This window comes from Musa acuminata, chromosome BXJ3-6, assembly GCF_036884655.1.
Source record: "Musa acuminata AAA Group cultivar baxijiao chromosome BXJ3-6, Cavendish_Baxijiao_AAA, whole genome shotgun sequence".
Classification (NCBI taxonomy): Eukaryota; Viridiplantae; Streptophyta; class Magnoliopsida; order Zingiberales; family Musaceae; genus Musa; species Musa acuminata.
This window is the reverse complement of record NC_088354.1, coordinates 25,601,477-25,614,912: the sequence shown is the minus strand read 5'-3', so window position 1 is coordinate 25,614,912 and position 13,436 is coordinate 25,601,477. Positions and strand designations below refer to the sequence as shown.

Genomic DNA, 13,436 nt, shown 5'->3' with positions numbered 1-13,436 from the left:
CATATCCTAAATAATCCCGGTCATAGGTTACTCGAGAGGGACATCGTGATAACCGGATAGACTGGTGTGTTGTATACCCGTCCATATGATGGATGCAGCTGGTCTCATAGCTGCTCGTGTAGGGACACTAGGGATACAATACAGGTGCTCATTGGAGAATGAGTTCATTGATTGATCCGCTTACGGAATGCTGGATGGTTGATGATGCCTTATTGTCAGACGGCGATTCCGTAGTCCTAGTGGTGTATCTGGTCATTAGACTTGAGACACCAAGAATGTCCTGTATGAGTGCTCCACTCTTTGATACCAGACTTATAAGTTTGGCTGTCCCCAAATCTAGTACAGCTGGTCATTGGGAGTGGTAGTCGACCTTACGAGGGCTATTGAGTGTCAATAGAGGATCATCCACTCTCGGCGTCATGAGAGGAATATCCTATGTGTTCTTGCTCAGACAAATCCTTGGCCAGGGTCATTCGGGTTGAGAGAGAAAGAGTTCTCTGGGAGAATCCGATTATAGCAAGACTCGAGTAGAAACCGTATGGGTCTGACAGCACCATGCTCGATATACGGTCTCTGGGATATTAGATGGATGAGGGACTATAGGTACATGGTAACTGAGGACAAACAGGTCCAATGGATTGGATTCCCCTGTATCGTCTGGGGACTACGGCGTAGTGGCCTAGTACGTCCGTAGTCGATGAGTCAAGTGAATTATTACAGAGATAATAATTCACTTAGTCAGAAGGAGTTCTGACAGGTATGACTCACGGCCAGCTCGATATTGGGCCTAGAGGGTCACACACATATGGTAGGCATTGCGATGAGTAGAGGTTCGGATATGAGATATCCGACGGAGCCCTTGTCTTATTGGATGCAGATCCAATACCCACTAGGGAAGGACCCATTAGGGTTTGACACGGGATCTCTATAAATAGGAGGGATTCACAGCCTCATAGGCTAGAGTCTTTGTTTGCCTTTCCTATTCTCCTCTCCCTCTCCACCTTAGAGTAGGCCTGGAGTTTTGAGGAGCGTCGTCGCAACCCTGCTGTGTGGATCACCGCTAGAGAGGAGGACGCTTGACCTCCTTCACCCTCTCCTAAGGATCTGCAAGGAAACAAGGATATACGATCTCCCTAGGTAACACAATCTCTATACGCAGTTTTGTGTTTTGCGGATTTTTGCGCACCAATCTTCGCACGACGGCGAACATCTTTTTGGGAATCGGGGATTTTATTTTCTTGTTCTTCCGCTGCGCATATGATGTCGCCCCCCCAATGATTTCCCAACAATCCACATATACTAAAAGATATATTGTGCTTCCATTGTGCTAGCAAATGAATAACGAGGTATCAGACTTGGAATTGATGAAGCCAATTTAAGTCAAAAACGAGCCAAGCTCGGTATACCAAGCCCTTGGAGCTTGACGAAGTCCATAAATAGTTTTTAAAGTTTGTAAACATGCCGCGGACACTGAGGATGAATGAAACCAGGAGGTTGCCGCATAAAGACATCTTCAGTAAGTGACCCCTGTAAAAATGCATTATTAACATCTAATTGTCGTATATGCTAGCCCTTTGAGATGGCCAAACTCAGGATAAGACGAATTGTTGTGGGTTTAACAACGGGACTAAATGTCTCTGTGAAGTTGACACCAAGTCGTTGATGAAACCCTTTGGCGACTAGATGTGCTTTATATCTGGCAACGGATCCATCTGGGTTCCGCTTAATTCGAAAGACTCATTTACACCCGATGATATTTTGTGTGTGATGAAAAGGTACTAAGGTCTATGTAGAGTTATGGAGGAGAGCATCATATTCGTCACACATGGATTTTCGCCAGTGAGAAGATTTTTAAGCTTGAGTGATTGTAGTGGGTTCACTGACCTTAGTAGAGGAACTTGTTATAGCATGTAAGTCAAGGACTTGATGTGGTTTGAAAATACCACTTTTGGAGCGTGTTGTCATTGGATGTCTAGGGGGGATGAAAGTGGTAGATTGTGTTGGTGGTATAGTCGAGGGCGAGTCATTGTCATGGACCGGGCCAACCGTCGGCACGACTATGTCACTAGGTCTAGGAGAAGGTAAAGCCAGTGGTAATGTTGCCGAGGGTATTACTTCATTAATAGGGAAAACTTGTGAGGAAGAGAGTGGAGAAATAAAGGGAGTGAGAAGCTATTGAACTAGAGTAATAGTAGTATGCAGATCTTAAGGGTAAGGACTGGATAGTATCATTGGAGGTTCGTGTGATGAGATCAGAGGGATATTCCAATGATGTATGTTTATCGGAGTAGCCTGCATAGTAGGATTGTTTTGAAAAGGAAAGACAGACTCCTCAAAAATAACATGACGTAATATAAATGCTTTTTTAGTTTGAGGTTCATAGCATCGAAAAGCATTATGTTCAAGAGAGTAGCCTATAAAAGTGCAAGGCTTAGATCGTGGTGTTGTATACCGCAAGCGGAGAGACAAGATATGAGGGCTTGATATTCGCCTCCGCCATCAGAGTAAACTGTTTTAATGGAAGATTAAAAAAAATTCTCGACCAACTTCCGAAAGTTGGTAAATACTGTGGAAACATCAAACTTATGGTGGAGAGGATATAACCATGTGTACTTAGTAAAATAGTCTACAAAAATGATATAAAAATGAAACTTGTCAAAAGAAGGAATTGGGGTAGGGCCCTACACGTCGGTATAAATGATTTCAAATGGTTTAGAGCAAGAAATGGAGGTTGTCCCAAAAGGCAGTTTATGACTTTTATTGCAAAGACGAGCATTGTAATGATTGATAGTGCTATTGATTTTCAAGGTAGGAAGAGAATAACGAGAAAGTAATTTTTGCTGGATAAAAGGGGAGGGATGACCAAGACGACGATGCCATACATCAACTGGAGCTGCGACTGAAGAGTGAACAGTAGGTAGGGTAATTTGCGAAGCGGATGGCCACTCATAAATGTTGTCTTTGTTTTGGCCTTGGACTAAAGATGCCCTCGTGCTCAAATCCTTGACAAGAAAGAAGTTAGGAAAGAATTCAATGGAAGTATTATTTTGTTTACAGAATTGAGAAACGAAAATGAGATTTCTTTTAATGTGAGGTGTAATTGTGGTAAGTGAACTAAGCGTTGAGGAACCAGAATGAGTAATAGGAATTCTTTTACCATCACCGATGATGATATCTTCATTTCCGTCATAGTTGTTGTGGTTGGGTAGGAGTTGGAGTAGCCATGAAATTTGCCTGAGGCCACTATGATGGAGTAGGGAATCTGGGGCGAGACCGACAAACTTTCGCGGAGTGTCTGACTTTATCACATAGTTGGCAAACAACTTGTTGGTGGTTAGTGAAGTTAGGACGCGACGTTTGAGGATTATGAAAGTTACCACCTTGATATGAATAAGGGGGGTATGGTTTGGGCCCCATAGGGCTAGGAGGTAGCTTAGCCAAATCGTTGTTGACGTGCTTATTGTACTGGTTGCTCTTCCTCTTGGATTTTTGATTGACCTGAGCTGTAATAGGTGGTTCGGGCAACCTATCATCACGCTTCAAGTACGTCTCATAGTCGATCAACTTATCATAAAGTTCTTCGAATGATATTGGTGAGTCGTGTGCTTGAAGTGTTGCTGTCAGTTCTTTGTACTCGCCTCATAGGCTATTGAGGGTATGGATTAGGACTTCTTCATCACTGAAAGAATTACCTATCAAAGCTAAGTCATCGATGATATCTTTGATATGTTATAGATAATTAGCAATAATACTTCCCTCTTGTTTTGTTTTCATCAAATTGGAGAGAAGTCCGAGCATGCGAGTACGCGAGTGATTTGCCAAAGTTGTTTGTAACTTGCACCATGCTTCTGCAGTAGTCGTATATGAGGATATCAGTGGGGCAATGGATCCAACAACGGAAGCTTGAATAGCTTGGAGGATGAGGCGATCTTGACGTAACCATAGTTTGTGGGCTGGATTTGGCACTGGATTGGGTTCTCCTGGGATGTTGATCATTTCAGGTGGACATTGGAGAGAGCCATCAAAGTAACCTAGGAGAACATAGCTAAATAGAATATTAGAAAGTTGTGCCCGCCAAGATGCATAGTTGCCACGAGTGCTACAGTATTGATGGTGATAAGACTTTGAGAAGTGCTCAAAGTCCCTGCAGAAACAGGGACAGGAATATCGGAAGAGGAAAATGAAGACATCCCAGATATTTTGTGGCGATTTAAGTGATCTTTACAGAAGATGTAAAGATATAGGAGGGAGGGAGGAGGAGAAAAGCATATCAATGCGCTGCAGAGGATGTTGCAGCGATGAACTATAGAGGAGGCTGCAGCGATGAACTACAGAGGAGGCTGCAGCGATGCACTGCAGAGGAGGCTGCAGTGATGGGCGAGGAAGCTGCAGAGGAGGCTGCAGCGATGCACTACAGAGAAGGCTGCAGCGATGCAGCGATGTAGCGATGCACTGCAGAGGAGGCTGCAGCGATGGGCGAGGAGGAGAGGTCGTTGGCCGGGGAGCAGTTGCGAGGACGGCGGCCACCACGGTAGTGTAGGTGAGGTTCTTGTGAGGGCAGGAGGTGGTCGAGCAGTCTCCGACTCCGGAACAGGAAGTAGCGGCGCCGGAGGAGAGGTAAGCAGCAGCACTGCCCTTTCCAATTGACCATAAAAGAGGAGCAGTAGAAGGCTTCGACAGAGCTGTCTACATCCACAAGGAAGAAGGCTCTGATACCATGTAAAGAATTAAACAAAGGAGATAGAAAGATAGAAATTATAGAAGAAACTATGAAATGTATGAGATGTAATTGTTTAGTTTATTTAGATAGTGAGCTCTCGATAGCTATTTATACACATTCAGCAGGGAGGTTATACACATTCAGTAGGGAGGATTTTTCTCAACTGCTTAGAGATTTCCTCAACTACCTGAAATGTAATTGTAGATGCTTAAAGGGCATGAACTGTATGATGCTCTTTGGAACCAGAGACAGAATGGCATGTGAGAATGATTCAAGTCCTAACTCGGAAACTAGCCGAAACAATATTAAGACAATTAAAAATGGCAGCTCAACTACGATAGTCTATTACCTATACGGAACTTTTTTCTTTAACTTCTGAAACTACTGGAGGTGTGCTCTTTTTTGCTTCCTTTATTTTCCTCAATGCTTCCCTCAAACCCAAAACGACAAACAAGTTTGTGAGAGTAAGCAAGGATTCTGCTCCACCATGCAGCCAATCAACATTTGACAATGAGGTTCCATAATGCACCTTTGCTGTCAAAAGATTTCCATGGCTTCAAATCAGATCACAGTAACTTCGAATAATTTTGCTGCCAAAGAGAATGTAGGTGGGTAGAGAAGTTACCATATATACCAGCAGGAACTTTTTCAAGATTATGGGGTCATATATGCATCCAAGAAAAGAAATGGCATTAGTAGCTATGTAAAAAAGAAAAAGAAAATAAGCAATAAGAATCCTGCCAATGCAAGCATCAATAGCTATCATTTCAAACAAAACATTTATACTTAGCTCAAAAAAGCTGTTTTTGAAGGCATTATTGCTCTAAAGGGCTCAATGCAGTAGAAATTTAATATTTACAACAGCTGTTTGGGATGTGTTCCGGAACATCATCTTTTTTGCCAATAAGCCATTAATAAAATGCTGCTTACCAACTGTCTCCATATTCAAAACTGAGATTCCTATTGACTGTTTAAGCTCTTGGTTTTTTTTTTTTTTAAGTTTTTGGGAGAGAAATTGAGGCAGAGACCGAAAAGATCATTTCAGAAGGCTTTAAATGAACTCATAGGTTTTATCTAATGAAACCGATACTCACTTTGATGTAGAATACTAAATACACTATTTCCCGACTTACCAATTCCCAAACTGAAGGTAGAAGATTACATATGAATTTAATGCAGAAAATGTACAGAGATTATAACTTTACACCTTTTACATACAGATCTCACTCATGACTGGTGAACTAAAAGTACTAAATTTATCAAAAGAATGAAGATTTCAACAAGTGAACTTCTTTAATTCCTGACAAGCACCAAAATTTCATCCTGAGATATGAATTAAAATCTAAATTTAACCTATTTCTTGAAATCATATAAACAAACGTCCCCTCCTCTAATTGCCTCCACCAATGTGACTATCAAAGCAGTGAGCAATCAACATATGGAAGAGAGGAAGAGATAAACAAAAGAAGAAGCGAGCAAGAGAAGGGCATCATACTTGTGGCGCCAACGAAGGCGAGCAGGAAGTAGAAGCCAAAGAGGGTGAGCTTGGGCGCGGTGTTCGACCTGGTGATGTAGTACAGAAAGCCCAGGTAGGGGAAGAGGGAGGCGGCGAAGAGCTGGGAGGCGACGCTCTGGGAGTCGACGGTGGGCGCCCAGGGGTCCACCGGTAGGAGTCCGCACCGCGCCCGGAAGCCGGCGGAGCTGCGGCGCGGCTGCCACTGTTGCCGCTTCTTCCTGCCGCTGCAGCTGAAGAAGCGCCGAGGGAGTGGAGGAGACGGTGGGCGGCGCAAGAAGGTGGGGAGAGATGGGGAGGAGAGGAGCTGGCGGCAGCTGCTGACAGCGGTGGTCATCTTGGCCTCCCGTGGAAGAGGGAGGAAGAGCGTTCACAGCCTCATGTCATCGATAATAGAAGGCGAATGGTATTGCTGTTGGTGGTAATTTTAGCAAATAATAATTAAAATTAAATAGTATATCCCTATTTTTCATATATATATATATATATATATTAAAAGGAATTCTTGTGATTAATCTTTATTAATTGACTAGTAGTATAGGGATGTTGAGTTTTTAGTTTTATTAATATTCTTAAAAAATATTAGTTATTTTAAGTAATTGATATTAAGAATATCTAAGGCATCTTTACATTTTTGCAAATGAAATTAACTATCAGCAACCCTTTTTTTACAATGTCTAATATTAGTGTTTTATATACATATCCAAACTCACCACCTGTTTTGATTGGATTATTATGAGTTCCAAATTCTTGCAATTATTCTGTAGTCCTTTCCAATCTTCTTCTTTCACATAAATATTATATTGACATTATCATCCGAATTGTTTATTTCCTTGCACACACAAACTTATCACTGTATACTAGCAATTTAAAGTCAAAGAAAGTTTGAATATTTCTTTTGGCAACTGATGAATAGCTAAGCTTGTATCATAGAGTTGGATAAGATCATCCTTCTACGACGTTCACGCACTATGCAGAATGATTATGGCTTTAGATGAAGGTAGAAGATGCAACACTTGCATTTAATTTATTTCAGAGAGGAGGGGAGAAGAGTTCAGCCAACACTGATGCCTGTAAAATAGGATATATATGACTCGTTCTTGCACATTCAAGACAATTAACCTACTTCTACTTGTAGTCTTGAAGTATTAATTGCAATGGCCCATGATGCCTGTAAAATCTGAGTATTAGAGTTTAAGATCCATCTGTTAGGATCGGAACGGCACTAAGAGGGAGAGGTGAATCAGTGTAGTGATTAAAACTTGTAAGTTCAAAAATGATTCCGTAAAATAAAATGAGATTTCACTTTGATAGTAACTTGAGTAAAGTAAAAACCGGAAACTTTCTACTGCGTAGATAACGATTGCAGAAAGGTAAGTACTCACACATTCAATGAACACGTCAATTTAAAATGGTTCGGTCAAATGACCTACATCCATTTGTGAAGCCTTCTTCGATAAGGCTCCCAACTTTCACTAGTAAATCTCTTTGAAGGGGAAGGACAAATACCTCTCTTACAACCTTTTACAAGTGGTTCACACTCTTACAAATTCTTGAATAGAAAGAAGGAGGTGAACACTCAAGCAATTGAAGACAAGACTTGCTAAAGACTTTTCTAAGACCTTTATCTCAATCTATTACTTTCACAAAAGTTGTAATCTCAACTGAGAATTGAGGGGTATTTATAGGCCCCAAAATGATTCAAATTTGGGCTCCAAATTTTGAATTCTCTTGGGTTTCCGAGGCTGGCGATGCCACCGCCTGTCAGTGGCGATGCCACCGCCTGTCAGTGTCTAAAACTAATAGTGCACTGGCGGTGTCACCGCTTGTTGGTGGCTATGCCACCGCTTGATCTCGGGTGTTGGGCGGTGCCACCACCCAGTCTGGCGGTTCCACTGCCTGACCCTTCAGGCTCTTGGCGGTGCCACCGCCTAGTCCGACGGTTCCACCACCCGTTCTTACGGATCTCTGGTTGGGCTTCAAGTTCGGCCCAAACCAGGTCACATTTGGGCCCAATTGGCCTCTAACCAGGATATAGGATTATCCTTTAATCCTAACCCTAATTATATACGAACTACGTAACTAAAAACATAATCCTAAACAAGTTTTAAACCGGCAAACGTCGAGTCTTGTTCCGGCGAGCTTTCTGGCGATCTTTCGGTGGACTTCCGATACGCCCTTGGATTTCTTTCGGCGGACTCTCAGTAGGCTCCCGATCTTGTGACGAATTCAGCGAGTAGCCGAGCCTTCTCGGTGATCTCCGTGAACCTCCGACAAGTCCTCGATTTCTTCTTGGTTGGTTCCGGCAGTATCTCCGACGAATCTTCGGACTCTTAAACGTCCATCGAACTTGACTCCGATATCCTTGCTTTATGTTTTCAAGCTATCATAGTTAATCCTGCACACTTAACTCAATAATATGGATTAGATCAATTTTCTCATCAATTGATTTCATCATCAAAATTTGAGATTCAACAATCTCCCCCTTTTTAATGATGACAATCAATTGATGACGGAGTTAAACATAACTCCCCCTATCTATATGCCATATTATGAGAAGATAAAAATACTTGACTTCCATCCCTTTGAATTCAAGCATAAACCGATAAGTTCTATCCGTTGAACTTATCGTTATTCTCTTTAAGCATGAGCAAATACAAAACTTCGTATTTCTCATAATTTCCAGCTATAAAAATTATTTTTAAGTCGAATGATAAAAGACAATTATCACTACAACAAGAGATAAAAATTTTCAACATGAATTTCATGATATAAAGGTGAGGCATGAATTCATATTTGTTGAATCTCGGATTTTGATGATATAATCAATTGGTGGGTTAATTGATCTAATCCATATTATTGAGTTAAGTGTGCAGGATTAACTACGATAACCAGAAAACATAAAGCAAGGATACCGGAGTCGAGCTCGATGGACGTTTAAGAGACCGAAGAATCACCGAAGATGCTACCGGAACCAACCGAGAAGAAATCGGGAACGTGTCGGAAGTTCGCCGAAGAAATCGTCGGAGGCTCGCGGAGATCACCGAGAAGGCTCGGCTACTCGTTAAAGTCATCACAAAGATTGGGAGCTTGCAGGGAGTCCGTCGGAAGAAGTTCGTCGGAAAGCTCGCCGGAACAAGACTCGACGTTCGCAGTTAAAAAAACTTGCTTAGGATGTTTTTTTGTGTTATGTAGTTCACTTGTAATTAGGATTAGGATTAAGAGATAATCCTATATCCTGGTTAGGGGCCAACTGGGCCCAAAGTCAGATTTGGTTTGGGCTAAAATTAAGCCAAACTAATGAATCGGAGAGCCAGGCGGTGGCACCGCCTGGCTGGGCGATGACACCTCCTTGGCTGGGCGGTTGCACCGTCCAGCACCCGAGAGCTGGGCGGTGGCACCGCTTGGCTGGGCGGTGGCACCTCCAGCACCGGGAACCCTAAGAGAATTCAAATTTTGGAGCCCAAATTTGAATCCTCTTGAGGCCTATAAATACCCCTCTAATCTCAGTTGAGATAACAACTTTTTTGAGAAGCATTTTGATTGAGAGAAAAGTCTTAGAAAGTCTTAGCAAGTCTTGTTTTCAATTTGCTAGAGAGTTCTCCTCCTTCTTTCTTATTGAAAATTTGTAAGAGGTTGAACTGCTTGTAAAAGGTTGTAAGAGGGGTGTTTACCCTTCCATTTCAAGAGATTTGCTAGTGGAAGATGGGAGCCTCATCGAAGAGGGGCATCGCAAGTGGAGTAGGTCATTTGACCGAACCACTCTAAAAATCGGCGTAATCTCTGGTTTGCATTTTATTATTGTCATTTACATTACTGCAAATCTTCTTACTGCTTTAGTTCCTTATTACCCTTGCTGCGCAACTTTAAGAATACGCTTTCAAGTTAAACTTTTCAAGTTCCGTTCTTATCGTATGAAAGATCTTGTTAAAATCGAAGTTTTAATCCGCTACACTAATTCACCCCCCCCCCCCCTCTTAGTGCCGCTCCGATCCTAACAAGTGGTATCAGAGCAAGGTTATCTCTCATATTTGGTTTAATACCCAAGAGAGATGGCTTACTCCGGCATGCAAGAGGGCCATTCTATTGCACGACCACCTTTGTTTAATGGGTCGGATTACACATATTGGAAGACTCGCATGAGGATCTTCCTCATTTCTATGGACTTTGAGCTTTGGTCTATTGTCGAGAATGGATTTCAAAAATCTTCTCTTCCGATGAGCGAATGGGATGAATCGAAGAAGAAGGTTTTTGCTTTAAATGCAAAGGCTATGAATGCCTTGTTTTGTGCACTAGACAAAAACGAATTTAATCGTGTTTCAATGTGTGATTCGGCTTTTGATATTTGGAGAACTCTTGAGGTCACTCATGAAGGCACTAGCCGAGTGAAAGAGTCCAAAATCAACATCCTTGTGCACTCTTACGAACTTTTTCGAATGAAACCAAGTGAGTCCATCGGAGACATGTACACCCGGTTTACGGATGTCATCAATGGACTCAAAGCTCTTGGTAAAGATTTTACTAACTTTGAACTAGTAACTAAAATCTTAAGATCCCTCCCTAAAAGTTGGGATCCAAAAGTTACGGCCATTCAAGAGGCCAAAGACCTTAAAGCATTCCCTCTTGAAGAACTCATTGGGTCTCTAATGACCTATGAAATGACGTGTCAAGCTCATGACGAGCTCGAGAACCCCCTTCCAAAGAACAGGAAGGATATGGCACTCAAATCACAAGAAGACCACTTGAAAGGAACATCAAGTGATGAGGACAGTGACAATGACATTGCACTTTTGACTCAAAAATTTAAAAAATATTTAAGAAAGAACAAATTTAAAAATAATACAAAAAATAAATTTGAACAAAAGAAGGACCAAGTGATTTGCTATGAATGCAAAAAACTGGGACACTATAAGAACGATTGTCCTCAAGCCAAAAAGAGAACATCAAAGAAGAAGGCGTTCAAGGCATCGTGGGATGATTCAAGCGCATCCGAAGAAGAGGAGTCCAACACCGAGCAAGTTGCTCATTACGCGCTAATGGCGTTAGCAGAAGAGGTATGTGATTTATTTAATGAAGATTTATCTTTTGAAGAACTATCTATCGCTTTTCATGAATTATTTGATGAATGTAGAACTGTTAGCAAGAAGTTAAGTATCTTAAAGAAAGAGCATGCTTTGCTACAAGATAAGTTTGATAGTCTTCAAACTCCTCCATGCTCTAAGTGTGAGCACTTAGAAGCAATGAATCCTTTGCTACCAAGTTTAAGGTTGGTAGCAAAGGATTAGATATGATCCTTGCACACAAGGGTCACATCGCAAATAGAAATGGAATTGGATTTGTAAAAGGATTACATCAAAATCCTACCACTTTCATAAAAGGACCTACATTACATGTTTCCTCTTATATGAAATGCAACTTTTGTTGCAAATCCGGACATATTGCCTACAAATGCCCATTTAGGAAAATTAGTTCACAAAAATTAATATGGGTTCCTAAAGGAACTATAAAGAATTCAATAATAAATAACAAAATTAGTGGGTCAATTTTTGAGGCACCCAAAATCAAATGGGTACCTAAAAATCATCCTCTTTTGTAGACAAATCCACAAGCTAGGAGCAAGAGATGGTATCTCGATAGTGGATGCTCAAGACATATGACTGGAGATCCATCTCATTTCTCTATGCTCACTAGCAAAGAAGAAGGGTACGTTACCTTCGGAGACAACAACAAGGGCAAAATCATTGGCAAGGGAACTATTGGTAACAAATTTAATTTTTCCATTGATGATGTCTTACTAGTTGATGGATTGAAACATAATCTCTTGAGTATTAGTCAACTATGTGATAAAGGTTACATCGTTAGATTTGAATCAAATATGTGCATTATTGAAAAACCAAATCATAACATGACTATGATTGCTTTAAAACAAAATAATGTCTATACCATCAATCTTGATGAACTAAGTAATGAAATGTGTTTCTCCGTCGTAAATGATGATGCTTGGCTTTGGCATAGGAGATTAGGCCATGCAAGCATGAAAACAATATCTAAGATCTCATCTCAAGAATTAGTACGAGGAATTCCAAATATAAAGTTTATTAAGGACAAAGTATGCGATGCATGTCAACTAGGCAAACAAATAAAAACAAGCTTCAAACCAAAAAATCAAATTAGCACCACTAGACCATTATAATTGATTCATTTGGACTTATTTGGACCAATTGATACAACAAGTCTAGGTGGAAGCAAATATGCTTTTGTGATTGTGGATGACTACTCTAGATACACTTGGACCTATTTCTTAGCTCACAAAAGTGATTGCTTCAAGTGTTTCTCTAAATTTTGTAAACTCACTCAAAACGAAAAAGGCTTCATGATTTCATCAATTCGGAGTGATCACGGTGGTGAATTTCAAAACCATGACTTTCAAAATTTTTGCGAAGTTAATGGATACAATCACAACTTCTCAACTCCAAGAAATCCTCAACAAAATGGTGTAGTTGAAAGAAAAAATAGAAACCTACAAGAAATGGCAAGAACTATGTTAAATGAACATAGTTTACCCAAATATTTTTGGGCCGAAGCCGTAAATACGGCTTGCTGCATCATGAATAGGGTTCTAATAAGACCATCTCTATCAAAAACTCCCTATGAATTATGGAATAACAAAAAAACCAAATATTTCTTATTTTAAAGTTTTCGGTTGTAAATGCTTTATTTTAAATGAAAAGGATGCCTTAGGTAAATTTGATGCTAAATCCGATGAAGGCATCTTTCTTGGCTACTCTTCCGTTTCTAAGGCTTTTCGGATTTTTAATAAAAGAACCTTAGTAATAGAAGAGTCTATTCATGTAGTTTTTAATGAAATTTCCGATTTAAAGAAAAATGATTTTGATGATGATCTTGGTTTTGATAATTTGAATTTAAATGAACCCTCTCCTCAAAATAGCCATTTGAATACATCTTCTTCCGAAATTTCTTTACCAAAAGAATGGAAGTATGTAGATGCTCATCCAAAAGAGCAAATTATAGGAGATACATCAAAAGGGGTTCAAACTCGTTCTTTTTTCAAAAATTTCTATGCTAACGCCGCTTTCCTTTCTCAAATTGAACCTAAATGCATTGACGAAGCCTTAAAAGATGATTTTTGGGTCATTGCAATGCAAGAAGAATTGAACCAATTTGAGAGGAATGAGGTATGGA

General features: G+C 40.6%; 1 protein-coding gene across 3 annotated transcripts in view; it reads right to left on the bottom strand.

The window, feature by feature from the left end:
• The window catches only part of LOC103975214 (uncharacterized), a 41,968-nt gene extending 35,342 nt beyond the window's left edge, over window positions 1–6,626 (bottom strand). Inside the window, exons 1-4 of one of the 3 annotated variants that reach the window (XM_065157279.1) lie at window positions 6,216–6,626; window positions 5,346–5,363; window positions 5,070–5,254; window positions 4,174–4,686 (exon numbers count right to left, since the gene is read on the bottom strand). In XM_065157279.1, the coding sequence (XP_065013351.1) occupies window positions 5,070–5,254; window positions 5,346–5,363; window positions 6,216–6,570 (558 nt within the window). In that variant the 5' untranslated portion in view covers window positions 6,571–6,626 and the 3' untranslated portion in view covers window positions 4,174–4,686. Of the gene's footprint in view, window positions 1–4,173; window positions 4,687–5,069; window positions 5,255–5,345; window positions 5,364–6,215 lie in introns of those variants that run through there. The other 2 variants (XM_065157281.1, XM_065157280.1) reach the window with 2 other exon arrangements.
• Window positions 6,627–13,436: the final 6,810 nt, after the last annotated feature.